The 18,142-nt window shown below is 42.9% G+C and overlaps 1 protein-coding gene and 1 long non-coding RNA gene across 7 annotated transcripts in view; one reads left to right on the top strand and one right to left on the bottom strand.

Moving 5' to 3' along the window:
* BCKDHB (branched chain keto acid dehydrogenase E1 subunit beta) overlaps window positions 1–4,099 on the bottom strand; it is a 176,997-nt gene extending 172,898 nt beyond the window's left edge. For 4 of the 6 annotated variants that reach the window (XR_009555305.1, XM_060236437.1, XM_060236444.1 and 1 more), the window contains exons 1-3: window positions 3,875–4,058; window positions 2,264–2,341; window positions 437–505 (exon numbers count right to left, since the gene is read on the bottom strand). Coding sequence is in view for 4 of the 6 variants with exons in the window: in XM_060236437.1 (XP_060092420.1) it covers window positions 437–505; window positions 2,264–2,341; window positions 3,875–4,031 (304 nt within the window). In the remaining 2 variants the exon portion in view is untranslated. Of the gene's footprint in view, window positions 1–436; window positions 506–2,263; window positions 2,342–3,874 lie in introns of all 6 variants that reach the window. The other 2 variants (XR_009555307.1, XM_060236431.1) reach the window with 2 other exon arrangements.
* A 37-nt stretch (window positions 4,100–4,136) lies between these two features.
* On the top strand, window positions 4,137–6,950 carry LOC132570023 (uncharacterized). Its single transcript, XR_009555308.1, has 3 exons — window positions 4,137–4,273; window positions 4,815–4,951; window positions 6,843–6,950. It is a non-coding gene; the product is annotated as an uncharacterized LOC132570023 (long non-coding RNA).
* The last annotated feature ends 11,192 nt before the right edge of the window (window positions 6,951–18,142 follow it).

The following is an 18,142-nucleotide window of genomic DNA, read 5'->3' as shown; positions in this document are numbered from 1 at the left end:
GGGGAGGGGTCGTGCTGGGACTGGTGTTTTCAGTCTGACCAGAAATGACTTCTGCCTTGGTATTGTTGATTTGTGTTCTGCACCACCATTCTCCTCATCTTTCATTGCAAGCAGCATTGTGGCCTTACCTGCCACAGGAATAGTAACTCCTGGGTTTCCCACCCTCGGCTTATACTCGAGTCAATAAGTTTTCCCAGATTTTTGGGGTAAAATTAGAAGCCTCGGCTTATATTCGGGTCGACTTATACTCGAGTATAACAAATCCTGCTTTAACACAGGACAACAACAAATACATTCTGAATCCTTCCTAATGCTCAACTACTGTCCAGAAGAATATTCTAAACCAAGAAACCCCAGGGCGTAACTTGAAGAATTAAAAGTTCATTTTGGGTCAGTATACATATACAAGGATAAAGACCATACACTATTAACTCACCATATTTGTCTCTCAAGCCTAGGGTGCACCTGAAGACTCCACCAAAGGCTACATCTTCACCAAATATTACTGCATATGTAAAACAGAAGAAAATAAATCTTCCCTCACTATTAAGAATCAGTAAGAATAAAAAAAAATCAGTCAGCTCGCACCATGCTATATCAGTGCCACCTCTAACAAAACTTAAGAACTGGCATTATCAGATGCCTACAAGTATTAACCAGGAGAAAAAGAACATCAATTGGGCTTTGAAAAACCAAGTTCTAATATAGAAAGAAGTTCTTCACATTGAAGTTTCATGCTGTTTAAGATTTACAGTTCTTCCACTGCATGTGCATGTGTTTTCTCCATTGCTGCTCCAACCTAATGGAATGCCCTGTCTGAGGTCAGCAAGGACCCCACTCTCCTGGCTTTTTGCAAACTATAAAATGGCCAATATTATAATGCACTTATATGAAGCAGCCTCATTTGGAATACTGTGTATAGGTCTGGTCACTGTATCTCAAAAAAAAAGACACTGCAGAGCTGGATAAAGCACAAACGAGAGTGGCCAAGATGATTAGAGGACAAAGCACATCCCCTATGAGGAAAGGCTGAAGAGCCTGTGACTTTTCCATTTAGAAAAGAGATGAGTAAGGGGGGAACATGATAGAGGGTTATAAAATGATGCATGGGGTGGAGACAGTTGACAAAAAGAAATACTAGAACTTGAGGGCAAATACTAGAACTTGAGGGCATCCAATGAAACTGATGGGCAGCAGATTTGGGATTGACAAAAGGAAATACTTCTTTACACAAAGTGATTAAAATGTGGAATTTGCTGCCAGATAATGCAGTTATGGCCACAGGGAACCATAAACAGCTTTAAAAGGGAATTAGATTCATAGGTCTATCAGTGGCTACAAGCCATGATGACGACTGAGGGCAGCCTCCACATTTAGAGGCATGAAACCTATGAATCCAAGAGCAAGAAGGCAATATCAGATGACGGTCTCATTCTCTACCCCTTCTGTTGGCCCTCCAGAAGAACTGAATGGCCTCTGTTTGAGACAGTATGCTGAACTAGATGGCCCATTGATCTGATCCAGCAACACTCTTATGTTCTTATGCAAAACTGAATAATTCAAGAGGACTTTTCTGGGCAGGTAATAGGGTTGCACAGTACAAAATGGCTTTACAAACATGATGGATAAGTGATTATGAAATGTGGTCTATACTGCTGTGTATAGCTTATGTTAAGTGAGATCCTATCATGTGATTTCTGTACCTCTTAATGTGTTATGTTAACACTTATGCTGTGTGTCAGTTCTTTCTCATGGTTCTAGACTTCTAAAATTCTCATGTAACTGATTGCTAAATGTCATTTTGTTGACTGAACTAATTCACTGTGTGCAATCGGCATTAAGTCCCCATGAAAAAGATGGACTATAATATAAATAAAACAAACATTCTCATTCTATAATACTAACTCCATAATTGATAAACTGCTATAAAACAACAGTTAACAACAAAAGATTAATGGACTGATTTACTACAAAACAGAAAGCCTCCAGATTGAGTTTTCTGTGAGAGAGCAACAAAATTCCAGTTCATACATAAACTGTTTTTATCTTCCTTAAAAAGGGAAGAACGGTTTTTCCCCCCCACACTGGGCCTTCAGCAATACATGTGGCAAGCCAAGCTATACTATATTTTGTGTACGGAAACAGGAGAATTCCTGCACTATGCTACATCAGTGCCCCCTTTGTCAAAACTTAAGACGAACCAGTCCATACTGACCAACTACCTGGGGCCAGTCTCTAGCTATTAGATGTAGTGATACTATACCTGCAGTTGGATCTTTAGACAAGACATTATCCAAGGCACTCGTTACAGACTGGAAAAGATTCATTTTTTGTGTTTGGCCTGTAAAAAGAAATCATTGAGTGAAACACAAATACTATTATTTACAATACAGACTTCTAGTCAATGCAGATAGCATGATCTATTTAGAAATAAACTTCACAAATGCCTCAACAGAACATAAAAAGCACCCCTTGAGCTATTTGTAGTTCTCTTATGCCATACAGACCCATCACCACATGACAATGAGACATAACCAAGATTCGCTTGCCAGCCAGGCATTATCACTGTGCTGCTCCAGCTGGTTGCCCTGCTCATAGCAACAATTAAAACTTAGCCTCTACCACAGGAAGAGTCTTAACATTACAAGTAGAAAATTTTACTCTGACCTTTAAACCCCTTGGAGAAAGTCTTCAAGAGATTCAACTGTATTTTTAAAAAAGCATTCTTAGATACTGAATCACTAGTTAATTGGCATTAACCAAAAACATGTTCATTTAAATTGATTATTCCATTTATTTTAACACAACATAAATTAAGCAGGAAAAGTCAGTAAAGAATCTAAAAGCATTTGTAACAGTCACATGCCACCATCCTAAATTATCACTAGGGCTTGAACACAAACTCAACTACATCATTTACAGCAATGGAGGCAACAGCTGCACTGGAACTTAATCAAGCACAATAACTGCCTGCAGGCCACTCTAAGTATGTATTATTATTGCAGTTTTGATGTCTCATTGCAGGAATTCCTCTCATTGTGACCATGCACAAACCCTACAGCATCACAAACCCAATCTTACCTTCAGGAGGTCACTATAAAAGGCTTCTTTGACCCTTTTGCACAAGGTGAGTAGATGCCATTAAAAAAGTACAAAAATGTCATTACTATGTATAATAATATACACACAGTGTAATATATATACAGTGAGTATGAAGCAAGGACCATTTTTTGCTATCATTCTCATTCTCTATTTGTTTTGGTTTTTCAGTACCATCTCTCATTTCCCAGCATCAAAACAGCATAGAAAACACACTTTATGTCAAGAAATTCTAACTCCATGCTGCCCACCATCCCACAAATCCCATTTCTTGAAAGGAAGCCACACTAAACCCAAAGAAATACATTTAGAGGCCCAAGATTGGGTAGCACAAGCAGGGGGCTACTAGGATTAGCAGCAAGGAAAATTGCAGGTGTCTGTGGCCAGGTGCAGCTTTTTCACACACTGATCTACCACAATTCCCACTTCTATTAAAGAGCAGACATCTCTTCCTCTTCCACTATACAACCCACAATCACGAAGAAAGAAGCCTGGACGCGAATACCAAGAGCCTAAAGGATCCAGGTGGGCAGCATAAAGTACAAAAAGAGCCAGGGAAGAAGCATATTTCTTTTGGCAAACAGATCCACTTCTGAAAACAGATGTCAAATTTTTATTCTCTCCACATGAAGAGCCACCTGAGAATGTTTCTGTGACACTGTGCAGTTCCACCCCACAACCTCCACCTGCGGGCCGAACTTTCTCTTGAAATAACAAAACTTCTCTCCCTCCTTCCAACAGCGCGGACCTAGCAGAGGAGGTCCGAAGCGCTTACCATGCTGGCTAGGCTCCTGGTCCGGATGGAAAGTGAAATGGGCCGCGTGTCTGCAAGGCAGGAACCCCGAAGCGAAACACGGCGACCGCCTGGGCCTGCTTAGCCCCCCAACTGCCGGCAACGCAGCTCGCCGCACCACCAGCCCAACCAGCGCCATGTCGGCGGTCAAAACGAAAACACGCCGAGCGCAACTGCGCGCGCTCCTTGTAAAGAGGCGTAAACCTCGTCCCGCATTCTCATTGGCGGCGGCTTCAGACGGGACGGGCCTATCAGAAGCCGCTCTACTCAAGTGAGGCGATGGAGGGAGATGGGCTGTTAGCGTTCTGGAAAAGAGGGTTCGCTGTGCTTCTGTTGGTTTGCAGCTCACGGAACATCGCGCGACTGCGTGAAAGTGTAGAAGTACGTAGTAAGTCCGCGGTAAAATTCATTTTCGGTTGAGAGGTGCGTGGGGGTTACAATCAGTGCTCCCTCTAAGCTGTGGAGTCCTGTGAGCAAAAATTCTACTTCGTGAGTTAGTGGCGTTAAAGCTGTGAGCAAGCGATTTGGCTGCTGGATAAATTGGTTTGATCTGGGGCCTTCCTTCCTGAGCTAAGACAAAAATATGTCAGTCGGAGCCCAAAAAACTGCGAGCAAGCTCACACTAATTCAGCTTAGAGGGAACACTATCATAATAATGAGGTACTTGGTATTTCCGCTCCTGAAAAATCCAGTGGCCATAGACAGAAGGTAAGTAGAAGCGGAACACATTGTTTAATTCCTACCGCGCTGGAATTGGATTGTACCACAGAAGCACATCTAAAGTATGTTTACTTGTTTTAAAGTATATAGTAAGTTTCATTTAAAAACAACACTGGACTACAGTACAAGGTTGTTGTAAATTTGCATCTGTCCCATCTCTAACCTGTGTCACCTTCACTGAACTACATTGTTACTTTCACAGTGTTCTGGCGTTGCCATGCATAAATGACCCAATTTTATATGTTCACGGAGAAGGAAAAAATTCACACAATAATAATACATTCGGGATCAGTCCTGGACTTCATCTTTTTATAAACAGTTGACAATTTTGGCACACAGGTGAGAGGGAAACTATATTGCATATAATCAAAGTCCCATATTTAGGCAATGGAACTACCACTTTAAAGGCCTTTGTGTGTGTGGTGTAATATAAGAAGGCATGGCAAGCAGGTATACACTGGTAATCTATAAAGACAGGAGTCTCATGGCACCCTAAGGACTAACAAAATGTGTTCCAGAATAAGCATTTATGAGTCAGTGAGCTCTGCTACTGACCTTTTGTTTTTAATTTGCTGCTATAAAATAAGACTGCTATATCTCTGGCAATATCACACAAAGAAGATTTCAGTCCTTTGAATACTTTGAAGAAAAAAAACCCCTTTTGAACTCTGAGGGACTTCTGAGTAAATATAGAGGGGCTCAAACTGGCAGCATGTCTGGAGCAATGTTTCTTAAAATGGGATAGGTGATATGTGTGAAAAATAGTGTACAGGAAAAAAGGAACACAGACAAACCAATGCCTTCTGCAAATAAAGTCAATAGAAAAGGATACATTAGGATGCAGGATATGTTAAGAATGCTTTCTGGCTCCACACACAGATTATAACTAATGAACAGCTTTGTAGAGCAATTCCTAGTTATTCTTAGGCACATCATGCTTGGTGAGGCATGTTTGCCCTTCCTCCCCTTTTTAAAATTATGGACAGTAGGTAAAGAATTCAGCATCGCTCTGATTATATGATTGATTGCAGGACCAAGGAAATATTGCTTTGAAAGATTATTGTTATGATTCTTTAGTGCACCATTACAGTGGCCCTGTTCTGCTATTCATAAATAACTTTGCTGCATTTATGCTCCATTCATGATTACTATGCACTGATGAATAGTAAAGGCACAGAAATGCATGCAGAAATAAGGATAAACTAAAACAAATATTTTTGGGGAGAAAGTAACATAAGTTTAGTGCTACAACAAACAAGATCCTCTGTAAGGTTCTGCCAGTTATTGACCTAAGTCACTAGTTCTCATAGTGAAGAGTAAAAGGCTTTGTTGGATTCATATGCAGAGCATTGCCTTGTGCTGCAAACAGCCAAAACCAGGAATAACAGAAGTAATAACAAGGTACACATTTATAGTTTAAAAAGCACAGGCAAAAAGTCTCCCACCCATCTAGCACTTGTTTCTACAATAGTGTTACCAAGAGTTGTTTAGAAGATCAAGACCAATGACTGAATCCTCCTACTCCATTGCCAGAGCAACACAATGACCAGTGAATTCTGTGTAGAGCAGGAATGGCCAACGGTAGCTCTCCAGATGTTTTTTGTCTACAACTCCCATCAGCCCCAGCCAGCATGGCCAATGGCTGGGGCTGATGGGAGTTGTAGGCAAAAACATCTTGAGAGCTACCGTTGGCCACCCCTGGTCTGGAGCACAGTTGACTATCTGGCACGCTTTCTCCCCCATACCTCCACATTTCTTAGTGGTTATATAGATATGTCTGTAAACAGCTGCAAGAAACAGAAGTTACAGAGTTCATAGTTCAGGTTTATCACAGAGTTCATGCATCTTAGAAATCATGGCAGGCCCATCCTGACATCCTCTCTTAGGCTGCCACCTGTCTAATTTCAGGAAAAGGATGCACTCAAAGCATGACAGTAGAAGCTGAGTAAGTTCATATGGTAGCAGTCCTTAAGGTATGCTTGCTCCCAAAACATATAGGGGCTTTTGAAAGCTAGCATTTTGAATTGAGCCTGAAAACATATTGTGTGCCAGGCTAAATGGTCTAAAAAGAATGCGATATAGTCCCTATAATAAAGTCTAGTCTGTCATTTTGAAGGAAGAAAAACAACAACATACTACTGGTTATACAGAGCTTGCAACTCAAAGTAGTCCAACTCCATCTTTAATTATCTACAAAGTCTGTCCTGAATAATGATATTTTCTCTTACAGACCCTGTGAGGATCATGCCTTTTCTAGGATTCTTAAATCACTACAGCTGCTGATATCTTGCCTGTCCCAGCTCTTAGAGATATTAATTATTTCAGCTATATCTCTAAATTTTTGTGTTGTTTCTGCTTATTTCATCTTGCACTGGTTTCAATGCCTTACAAACAGTATTTAGAAGTGTGTCACACCCATTCTGAGTGAACTGATTATTCTTTGAATTGATTCTTTTAAAAAAACCTGGCTTCTCTCCTCATAATACCCCATGCCCCTTTTCCATTGTGTATATAAATCATTATGATCGATGTACATCCCATGCAGTTAATGAAGTGAGTTTTGACTCATGAAGCTTACACTGGAATCAGTTTTGTTAGTCTTTATGGAAGACCAGTTGACTCCTGTTTTATTCTGCTGCTATAGACTCACATGACTACCCATCTAGAATTAACAAGCAGCTGCATTTATCAAACTGGAACAGCTGCAATAGAGTGATTCCATCCTGAGGAATACGTAACTTCTGGAGGAAAAGCTGTGTTAGTCCATTGCAGCCAAAATAACAAAGTGGTACTTTAAAGACTAATGAATTTATTGTGACATAAGCCTTTGTGAATTACAGCTCACATCCTGATATGCATGTGTATATCAGATGCGTGTATCAGATGTGTGTATGCGTGTTATGTGATGTCAGGTTGCTTCTGACTTGCAGCGATCCTATGAATTAATGACCTCTGAAACATCCTAGCCTTAACAATCTTACTCAGCTCTTGCAAACTGAGTCATTCTTTGAATCAGAGCTTTCTCTAATTCCTGAAAATTGTCATTTAGGCCTGATTAAATGTAGGGATATACAGCTTTTAAAAAAAAACACTTATCTTTCAGATCTGGATATCAGGAAGCCAATCAGTATTGCCTTTTTTTTTCTGGGTTCTGATTATTTGGCTCTATCCTTCCATATAGGGAATCTCTCTGGAGGAGTGGAGTGGCTGTTTATTTGTTGTTGCTGTTGTTTTGAGGAAATTGCACCAAAATTGCAGCAGAGCTGCTGGTGCCTATCCTTTAAATAACTCCAAAATTTAAAGCACACTTCTAAACAAGGTGCCCCCAGACATCCTCCATTGTTTCCTGGGAGGGAATAGCTAAAGATACAAGAGCAAGCAAAGCAGTCCTTGACCAAATGTTTCTCAAAGCATATATCTGAACACACACCTAGTTAGATGCATAAATTAATGGAAAAATGAACATATGAAGCTGCCTTATACTGAATCGGACCCTTGGTCCATCAACGTCAGTATTGTCTTCTCAGACTGGCAGCGGCTCTCCAGGGTCTCAAGCTGAGGTTTTTCACACCTATTTGCCTGGACCCTTTTTTGGAGATGCCAGGGATTGAACCTGGGACCTTCTGCTTCCCAAGCAGATGCTCTACCACTGAGCCACCATTCCTCCCTGGGACATTTCTCAAATACTTAGAACATAATCTGGTAGACAATTACGGTGTGTGTGTGTGTGTGTGTGTGTGTGTGTGTGTGTGTATATATATATATATATATATATTAGATTTATTTATTTATTTCTCACATTTATATCCCGCCCTCCCTGCCAAAGCAGGCTCAGGGCAGCTAACAACAGTCAAACCCAGACAATAAAACAATAGCTAACAATTAAAATTAACAATAATCATTACCGATCAAACAATTTAAAATGATCTAAAACAATTTTGGTGCTAGTGTTGGTACTATTAAATTCAGCAATGTTGGGCATCTACTTATACTGTAATTTAAGGCAAGTCTAAATAGACCTGTTTTACAGGCCTTGCAGAACTGGGCAAGGTCCCGCAAGGCCCTTACATCTTCTGGGAGTTGGTTCCACCAGTGGGGGGCCGCAACTGAGAAGGCTCTTTCTCTGGTAGCCTTCAGTCTCGCCTCCCGCAGCCCGGGGATTGACAGTAAATTCTGCGATCCAGCCGGCCATCCATCAGCAGATAGAGTTGGGTGTCATCAGTGTACTGATGGCAACCCAGCCCAAATATCCAGACAATCTGGGCAAGGGGGCGCATATAGATATTGAACAACATCGGGGAGAGCACCACTCCTTGAGGCACCCCACAATTAAGCGGATGTCTCTGGGACGATTGTCCCCCCGATTGCCACCCTTTATCCCCAACCGAGGAGAAAAGAGGAGAGCCATTGCAGGGCCAACCCCTGATCCCTGTGTCAGCAAGGCGGTGGACCAGCAACTGATGGTCAACTGTGTCAAACGCCGCTGACAGGTCCAACAACATCAGCACTGCTGACCCGCCTCGATCCATATGCCGCTGAAGATCATCTACCAGGGCGACTAGGACTGTCTCCGTCCCATGACCTGGGCGAAAGCCGGACTGATGTGGATCTAGGATGGAAGCGTCCTCCAGAAAGCTCTGTAACGGCAGCACTACTCTCTCAATGATTTTACCTGATAGTGTGCCAATTCAGCCGGGTCTAATGTTGTTTTTTTCAAGAGGGGGTGGACTACTGCCTCTTTGAGGGGCCTTGGAAAAAGCCCCTCAGAGAGGGATCTATTTACAATATCCCGTATAGGATATCGAAGCTCCATCCAGCACGCTTTAATCAACCAGGATGGGCAAGGGTCCAAATCACATGTTGTTGGACGTGCAGTAGAGAGGATTCTGTCAACTTCCTCCAGGCTAAGTGTTGTAAAACAGTCTAAAGCTGATCCAGAAAACAGGCACGGAGCCTCAAGCTCACATACTGTTTCAACTGTGGCAGGGAGGTCACGGCGGAGCGATGAGACCTTATCTACGAAGAAGGTTGCAAAAGCCTCGCAGTCAATGTCCAATTTCCTACAGTTTGGTCTACCTTGTGGCACACGTGAATTCACAGATGCAATCTTGGCCGCAAAGTAAGCTTTATTTGTTGCTTTGACTACCATCTCATAGGACCTCATATACTCTCTATAAGATGTTCTGGTCGCTTTGTTACGAGTACGCCACCACTGCCTCTCTAGCCATCTGAGCCTCCGTTTCATCAACCACAGTTTCGTGTTGTACCACGACGCCATCTTTGAACAAGCGTGCCGGGGAGCGATCTCGTCAATGGCCATGGTGAGCCGATTTTGCCAGGACTCAACCAGGTCATCAAGAGAATCGCCAGGGGGCCAAGAATCCTGCAGTTCCCTCTGGAACCGTACTGGGTCCATTAGGCTCCATGGGCGATCTAAAATATGCTCGCCGCCTAAATGGGTTTGGGGTAGCACATCCATATGTGCCTTCAGGACATAGTGGTCCTACCATGGCACTGCATCAGCAGTGATTCGGGCCACTATAACCTCCGACGCAAAGATCAAGTCCAGCATGTGCCTGGCCTGATGTGTGGGAGTTGTTACAAATTGAGAGGGTTCTAGCGTAGCCATGGATGACACTAGTTCCGTTGCCTGATTGGAGTTCGCATCATCAGCATGGACATTGAAGTCACCCAAGATTAAAAGTCTTGGGTGTTCCAATGCCCAGCTTGTTGCAGCCTCCATCAGGGACGATAAGGCGCTAGCTGGTGTGTTAGGCGGTCGGTACACCAGCCAGATTGCCAAACCCTCTCCAACATCCCACTTCAGACCCGCACATTCAATGCCAGCAATCTCTGGAGTCAGGAGAGCCCGGAAGGAGTAAGCCTCCTGTATGAATAGGGCCACACCTCCCCCCCGCCCGCTAGTCCGTGATTGGTGAAAGACTGAGTACCTGGGGGGGGCTACTTGGGAGAGGGCTACCAGGTCTCAGTTACGCATGCCAGCTCCATATCCTGTTCACACAGGAAATCCCGAAGGACTGAGGTCTTATTATTTATGGACCTGGCATTGCATAACACCAGTGACGGAGGCGAGTAATTCAACCTGACCCCACCACCTGTCACCGTTGGGATGGGATGCAGACTGAAAGGGGGCCGAGCATCTTCACATCTCAGTCGCCTTCCCTTACATTTATGTCTGTTCCCACAGTCATACCTTCCCCTCCCCAGGAGTACTGGGATCCCCAGGCTGTCATTCCCCCCACTGGTCTCTGCAGTCGCCTCAGACCAGTATATAGGATGCCCTGCTACAACCCTGTATTCTAGTTCTAATTTCTGCTGTCCCTACCCTTGCTAACTAAGAACACCCTCCCTAATCAATCCATCAACCCCTGCCAATTAACCTCCCCTAAATGGTTAATTAATTCTAAAACCCCTAATTTCAATCCCATTAATTAATTAGCTAATAAATAATCAATTTAGCCCTAATAGCCAAGTAAATTCTAAACCCCCCCACCCACTGATTTACTTGGCTATTTAAGATAAGAAGCAGATGTCAGGATTCCACTTAGCATACAATAATATCTAAAAAAAGGTTTCACCTGCTTCTCAGGTAGCTGGAGAAGCTAGCATTAATTGAAATACAGTTTGTGACTTTAACTACTTGGCATCCTGATCCTTTGTATGTTTACTCAGAAAAAAGATCCAGAAAGATAGCTAAGTTTACAAGCAAGCAAACAATAGGGTCTTGTAGTACCATAAAGAAACAGATTATTGTGTGGCACAAAACTAGAGCCTCCTTCATTAAATGCATGAACTGTGTTCTCAGAGCCTTACAATATTTATCTTTCTTTTTCTGTGCATGTATGTTGTATATGCATATATAAACACACACACATGGATGCAGTGGATCAAATTGTTTTTTTTTAAAAAAAGTTTTCTTTTTAAAGTCTATTTGCCTTGATAAAATGTTTTGAGAAAAAGCCTATCTAAAGATTGTGTCTAAGATGCATTGTAGCTCAAAGATATTTCATCATGGAATAGGTATTATCAATTTGTAATTTGTATTGAATGAGACAATGTATTCACAAAATATTTAAGGGGGGAAACTGTGTCACCATTCATTCTTAGAGGCCTAATTTCATGCAGTCCCAGAGGCTTCTCTAATTATTATTTAGGTCAGTTATCCCCAGAGTGATGCCCATGGGTACCATGGTAACCACAGGCGCTTCCCAGACTATGCCTTTCAGGAAAGCCACTCTGAAGGTAAGACTAGTGACTGGCTACCTTCATACAATAAAGAAGCTTTTCAGCTGGATTTTCTGTACTGCTTTTAAAGAAGATTCATGGTCCTGTAAAATGGATCTGGCTGTGAGGGTGAGGACCCCAAGGCAGCAGTCTTTGGTCTCAAAACATCTGTCTGGTGAGGGGAAGAGGGAGCATGGGGCAGCGGCCTGGACAGGGATTAAAGCTTCAGCTACCTTTGGTATAGATCCAACCAATAGTTCATTTTCCGATATAGCTGAAAAACTGCCCTGAAAGTCTCAAAATAAATCACTGTGTAAAATGTGTAGTGTGCATCTGTCTCTGAGCTGTGAATATGTATTATGGCTATAGCAATGAGAAAGAATAAATTATGCAGGTTACCACAATTTATGTAGGTTACTACAATTTAAATCAGGCCTGTGTGGATGCAGCCCTCAAAGTCCTATGTCATAATAAATCAGTCTTCAAGTTACGGTAAGTATTTTATTTTACTCAGAAGTAAGTTCCATTGAATTCCATGGGAATTGTTTCCAAATAACTGGTTAAGATTTCAGCTTTCATCCCTAGCATCAAAGATGGCATCAAGACATAAGCAGATTCTCTGACACAACATATCACAGAGGAAATATGGAGACTACTTTATGTTAGAAATATGTATCTGTTTTGTTTGTTCTTTGCAATGTTCTAAAGTTCCAGTCATTATAGGGTTAACACTGTGCCTGATTCCATATTGTCTGCATGACCTAGGAAGAAGATACTGACTGCTGCCAATCAAGGTCTAGAAGCGGGAAAACCTGTTTTGTTTGTTTGGTCAGTTAGGTGACTTCCTTTGTTCAGGCGGAGAGGTCAAAAAGAAGGAGGGAGTAGCCTCCATTAAGCACATGATCTTTTAGTGTAAGCATATAGTTCTATACTGTTTGTTGTTTCACCTCCCAGTACCCTTTCCCTGTAGAAATAAATATGTTTTTGCTTTTTCATGTTAAGTGCCTCTCAATGATTATTTGATCCAGTGATCCATCGCACTGTTTGAGATAAAGAAATAGAATTTCAAACAGAATTCCCTAACACTTTAATAGGAGGTGGGAATAACGGGAAACCATTTGCAGCTCACTGAACCCAAATGTAAGGCCTGGAATTTTTCGTGTGGAGTGGGGGAGGTTAAGAAACCTGTAACAAGGAATGACATCAGGTTGAGATACTTCCCAGAAAATATGTAATTAGCTTAAATTTAGTGGATAGGAAAATCTGTATCATACTACTACATTGTTCAAAAAGCAGCTTAATCAATAGTAACAGTAATCAGGAGTAAACTCATTGTTATCCACCTTTTACACTTCAAAACAGGCCCCAGTAGCGATCAATTGCCATGACTTCCAGGTACACAACTACACTAAACATATAAAAATACAAAAAAGATTTTTTTAAAAAAAAACATCATTATCAGACTCCACCTCCTAAGGGTCAGACTGGGACAGGTATACCTTCCAGCATACCCTTTTTTGCCAGTAGACCCACACAAGCCTTAGAAAAGAGGTGAGGGTTACAGCAGTCTCTCCTCTAGCCCCTAGTCCTCCCACTGGTTAGCTAGGTGTGATCTGACCCTCCTTGACTGACTAAAGTTTCACTTAACAAAGGGTTCCCAGTGGCAGGTTTACCCTGGGCTCCTCCACATATCCACTGTAAGGTACAGCTAATTCTTCCCCTTTCTCCATGGTCACTAAGGGTGAATAGTTAGAACTTATATTCTTATAAAATAGTAACACCTGTGGGCCTTTAGACATGTCTTTTCTCTGTAAAAGGTCATCTGGATTCTGAGGAGAAATGAGTTGGATTCAGATAGGAGATTTTTATGTTAACATGTCTTGAGTGCTAATTAGAGAAACATACTGATTGGTTGTTGAGATTATAGGGCCTTTAGCCCCTGCAACATTAAAGTTGTTAATGACCACCATCTTTTACTTGGATCTTTGCCTGTCGGAACACCAGAATGACAAACGTATGGAGATGCTAATTAAGGAATTGCATTTTATTTATGTATGAGAGTTATGTATTGCCAGATTAAAGAGGAGGACATTATAGTATTAGTTAGCTTGTAGGAATTTGGGTTTTTGTGCAAAGAGCCAGCATCGTGTAGTGGTTAAAAGTGGTGGACTCTTAATTTGAAGGACCAGGTTCAATTCCCCACTCTCCGCATGAAGCCAACTAAGTGACCTTGGGTCAGCCACAGCTCTCTCAGCCAAATCAATAAGTCTAGCTCATCTGGTGGTGCATAATACTAAAAAGGGCTAATACTTCAGGCAGCTAGACAATATTAGGATTTCCTGGCTACATTATACAAAATGCTATATGACAAAGATGATCATCATTATCATTGTAGTTGTTGTTTGTGCAAAGAGCCTGACAACAGTACCCTAGCTGGATCTTGATGTTTTTAATGTAGTTTTAGTAAGTACCAATTACATTTTGCAGCTTCTGTTGTGTGTTTCTAACAGCTGCTTATTAGCCATGAGGTGAATCAGCCTCAGAGAGGCATGTTTGTGTAAATTTTAGGGAGGTCTCATGCCCGTGGGATTGAGAGGCCTCTCTGTGGGACTGGACTGTCCTGGCCTTGGCACAGAGTGGGGCAAGTCCTTGGTGGCAGCAGTGACATGGGTAATTTGTGAGCTGTGATCAATGAGGCTTAGTGGTGGGAACATTTGTGAAGACTCATGATTTGTTATTTTGCTAGACATAAATGCTTAGGGCATGTTTGGAGATGTTCATGGGCCTCTATGCATGACAGAGAATATTTATGAAATAGCTATTACTCTGGAACAGGATTTGGAGGTGTCTCCTGAAGGCAGTAACAGCAGATTGCTTCAGCAGAGGCATCTCCGTAAAGACAAATAGATGTAGAGGTAAAGGCCCGCAAAAAAGAGACTCGTGGGAGCCCCCTTGGGAGTGTCCAGTGAGTTAGAGGGAGAAGACTATGATTTGGAAACAAAACTCATTGATTTTCTGTGCAGGCCTGATTTATGGCTGTTGGACTACCAGCCTTTACAGAGAAGAATGCAGTAAAGCCATGGCGGGTGGGGTCTGTTCCAAGGCTGCATCCCCTGTGGAGCTGCTGCTTGACAATCAACCTTGGCAGTTACAGAGAACCCAGAGAAACCAACACCTGGGGTGGGTTACAATTTGCTATAGAGGAGCCATGAAGATGGAAAGTGTCATGTGTAGAGCCAGCTCAGCAGCAAATTCCAATTGCTTCTGGAAATGGAGGGAAAGATCAGCAACTATATAATGTGATCCTTCAGGTAATGGAACATTGCTGTATGCAAATTTTATACAGAGCCAGTTCATGCAGCAGAGATGAGACAAAGTTGAATTTCCTGAATTTAATCAGGGAGAAGAGATTGCCAGTTATCTGGTCCTTTCTAAAGATTGTTGTTTAAATTTCCATGTGCCACGCATGGTTGATGCCTCCATCCTGGATTGCTTCCAGTCCAGCTTCTGTCCTGGCCATGGGACCAAAACTATATTAGTTGCCCCTATGGATGACCTCCGGAGGTAGCTGGATCAAGGCAGGTTCGCATTGCTGCTGCTTCTTAATTTGACAGCGGTGTTTGATGCAAACAGTCATGATCTCTTGGCTCACCGCCTGGCCCACGTGGGGGTTCAGAGCCTTTTCAGCAGTGGTTCTCTTCCTTTCTCTGGGGTCAAGGACAGAGGGTGGTACAGGGGGAGAGGCTTTCTCCATAATCCCCATAGGATTGCAGCAACCCTTAGGGGGTGATTCTCTCACCAATTTATGCACCCCCTTGTCCAGTTGGTCCAGGAGTTTGGACTAAGGTGTCATCAATATGCTAAAGACATCCACCTCTATCTGTTAATGAACAACCAGCTAGAATCAGCCCCAGATGTTTTGAGCAGGGCCTTGGGGGCTGTGGCTGGTTGGTTACATTAGAGCCAGCTGAAGTTGAATCCAATGAAGACAGAGGTCCTGTATCTGAGCTATGAGGGACTGGATATAGAAACTCAGCTCCTAGCACTGGGTGGGGCACCACTGATGCCAGAACCAAAAGTTGAGAGCCTAAAGGTGAAACTGGATGTCTCACTATCGATGAAGGCCCAGGTCACTGTGGTTGCCAAGTCAGCTTTTTTCCACCTGCTGCAAGTTCAGTAATTGGCTGTGGAACTTAGCTACAGTGATCCACACAATGGTCACTTCTAGACTGGACTAATGTAACTCGTTCTACATGGGCCTATCCTTGTATCTGATCAGGAAGTTACAGCAGTAACTGTGATGTCTCCATGGGCACACATTCAGCCAGTGCTGCATTAACTGCATTGGCTGCAGATAGAATTCCAGATCCATTTCAGGGTGTTAGTTTTAACCTTTAGTGCCCTGAGCAGCCAGGGACCAACATACCTGCAAGACTGCCTTTCCCATATATGTCCCAATAGACCTTGCACTCTTTGGGTCATCACTTACTGGAAGTCCCTGCCCCAAAAGACGTCCATCTAACCTCAATCAGGGCCAGAGAGTTCTTGGCCCTGCCTCCTACCTGGTGGAATCAGCTACCAATAGAAATCAGGGCACTGTGGGATTTTTACAGTTCTGCAGGGCCTGTAAAATAAAGCTGTTCTGCCAGGCTTTGGGGTGAGGCAGCAGATGTCAAACACCATTTGGCTCCTCTTCCCACAGTCTGCTAGAAATTGTTTTCTATAATGCTTGCTCTAGTCTGTACTATCAACAAAAATTATAAGCTCTGGCCTCTTTTGTCTTTGTTGTTATACAGTGGCAGGACACTGCAAAATGGTTTTTTTTAAGAATGTCATCTTGTTTTTAAAGGGTTAAAGTAGTAGAGTTGGTTTTATTGCTGTGAGTTTTATGTTGTAACCCACCCTGAGCTTGCATGCAGGAAGGGTGGGATAGAAATTAATTTATTATTATTAATCATAATATAATATCAATATGCTTTTACAGGTTGCGTTGTGTGTGTCTAACAGCTGCTCATTACCCATGAGACAAATCAGGCTCAGAGAGGGATGTTGTGTAAATTTTAGGGAGCTGTGTACCTGTGATTCAGGACTGAAGAGATTTCCCTGTAGGACTGGACTGTTCTGGTCCTGGGACAGGATGGGGCAAGTCCTTACACCACATAGACTAAGGGCCCTTTACAACTTCCCTCCCTTGCATAGCCAGAGCCTTTACAAGGTCCCTCTGGTGGCTGATGCTGCTCCCACAAGTTGAGTGCAAATATCTCTTGCCTATTTCTTGGCCTCTCCCAGCCCAGTTGTCCCTTTCCTGCCTCCCTCCATCCTTCTGGCTGCCACATTCCTTTGCTGCTCTTTCCTGCTGGCACAGCTCATACAGGGCTCATCCAGCCGTCCAACCTCTGCCACATTGGCAGAAGGCATGGTACTCTTGGTACTCTGGCAGCCTTCTTCCAGAATCTTCTGGGACCTGCTGGTGAGTGAGGTGCACTGGTCTGACATATCCTGCAGCCCACTCTGGCCTTCCATGCAGTCCAAGAGGGCTGGAGAACACTGCCCCACTCCCAGTACTGCTGCAGTCACCAAGCCGGACTCCCTGGGTTTGGGTGGTGTCAGGAAAGGCACTACGGACCATTGTCTTGAGCTCCCCATCAAGCCCTAGAACAGCAGGTGAGTAGATGCTGCCAGCCCCAGACAACCATGACTGTTAAGGACCTATGAAACAGCATCCAGTGTAACTATTAGGCAACCCTCCTCTTTTGAACTAGGATATTCACTCCAAACCACAAGCATTGAGGGAGGGAGAATCTGCTTTAGAGCAGGAATTTAAGTATCATCAAGATTTTCCATGCACAGTTCTGGCATCATTAGAAAAGGGGGAATAGCATATTCAGAAAAAGATTGCATAGTGATTTCACACATCCGCTTGCAATCTCCAGGCTGGCCCAAGCTTTCTCTGGGCACTGTATTTATATGCTTGAGGTCTCAACTGCACAGTTTTCTACACACCATAGCCTTTGATCCAACAGAATGTTTTCAGAGATGGAAAGATTTCCAGCTGTGGAGGATGACTTCTTCACCTCTTCCTTCCTGCTACAGCTCAAAGTAACTTCAAATGCTGCTCGTTGGGAGGGAAGAGCTGAGAAAGTCACGCTCTGCAGCTGGAAATTCCTCTGTCTGTTGAAACACTCCATTTGATCCATTCTGTATTTTTTATATGCTGTGTGCACATGGACCTTGCAGCAGAGGCATCGATAGTATCATTTGTACGGAGTTATTGCAGTTTAAGAC

Source organism: Heteronotia binoei, chromosome 1, assembly GCF_032191835.1.
Source record: "Heteronotia binoei isolate CCM8104 ecotype False Entrance Well chromosome 1, APGP_CSIRO_Hbin_v1, whole genome shotgun sequence".
In the NCBI taxonomy this organism is placed as follows: Eukaryota; Metazoa; Chordata; class Lepidosauria; order Squamata; family Gekkonidae; genus Heteronotia; species Heteronotia binoei.
Note: the sequence above shows the minus strand (reverse complement) of the source record. Positions and strands in the feature narration are given on the sequence as shown.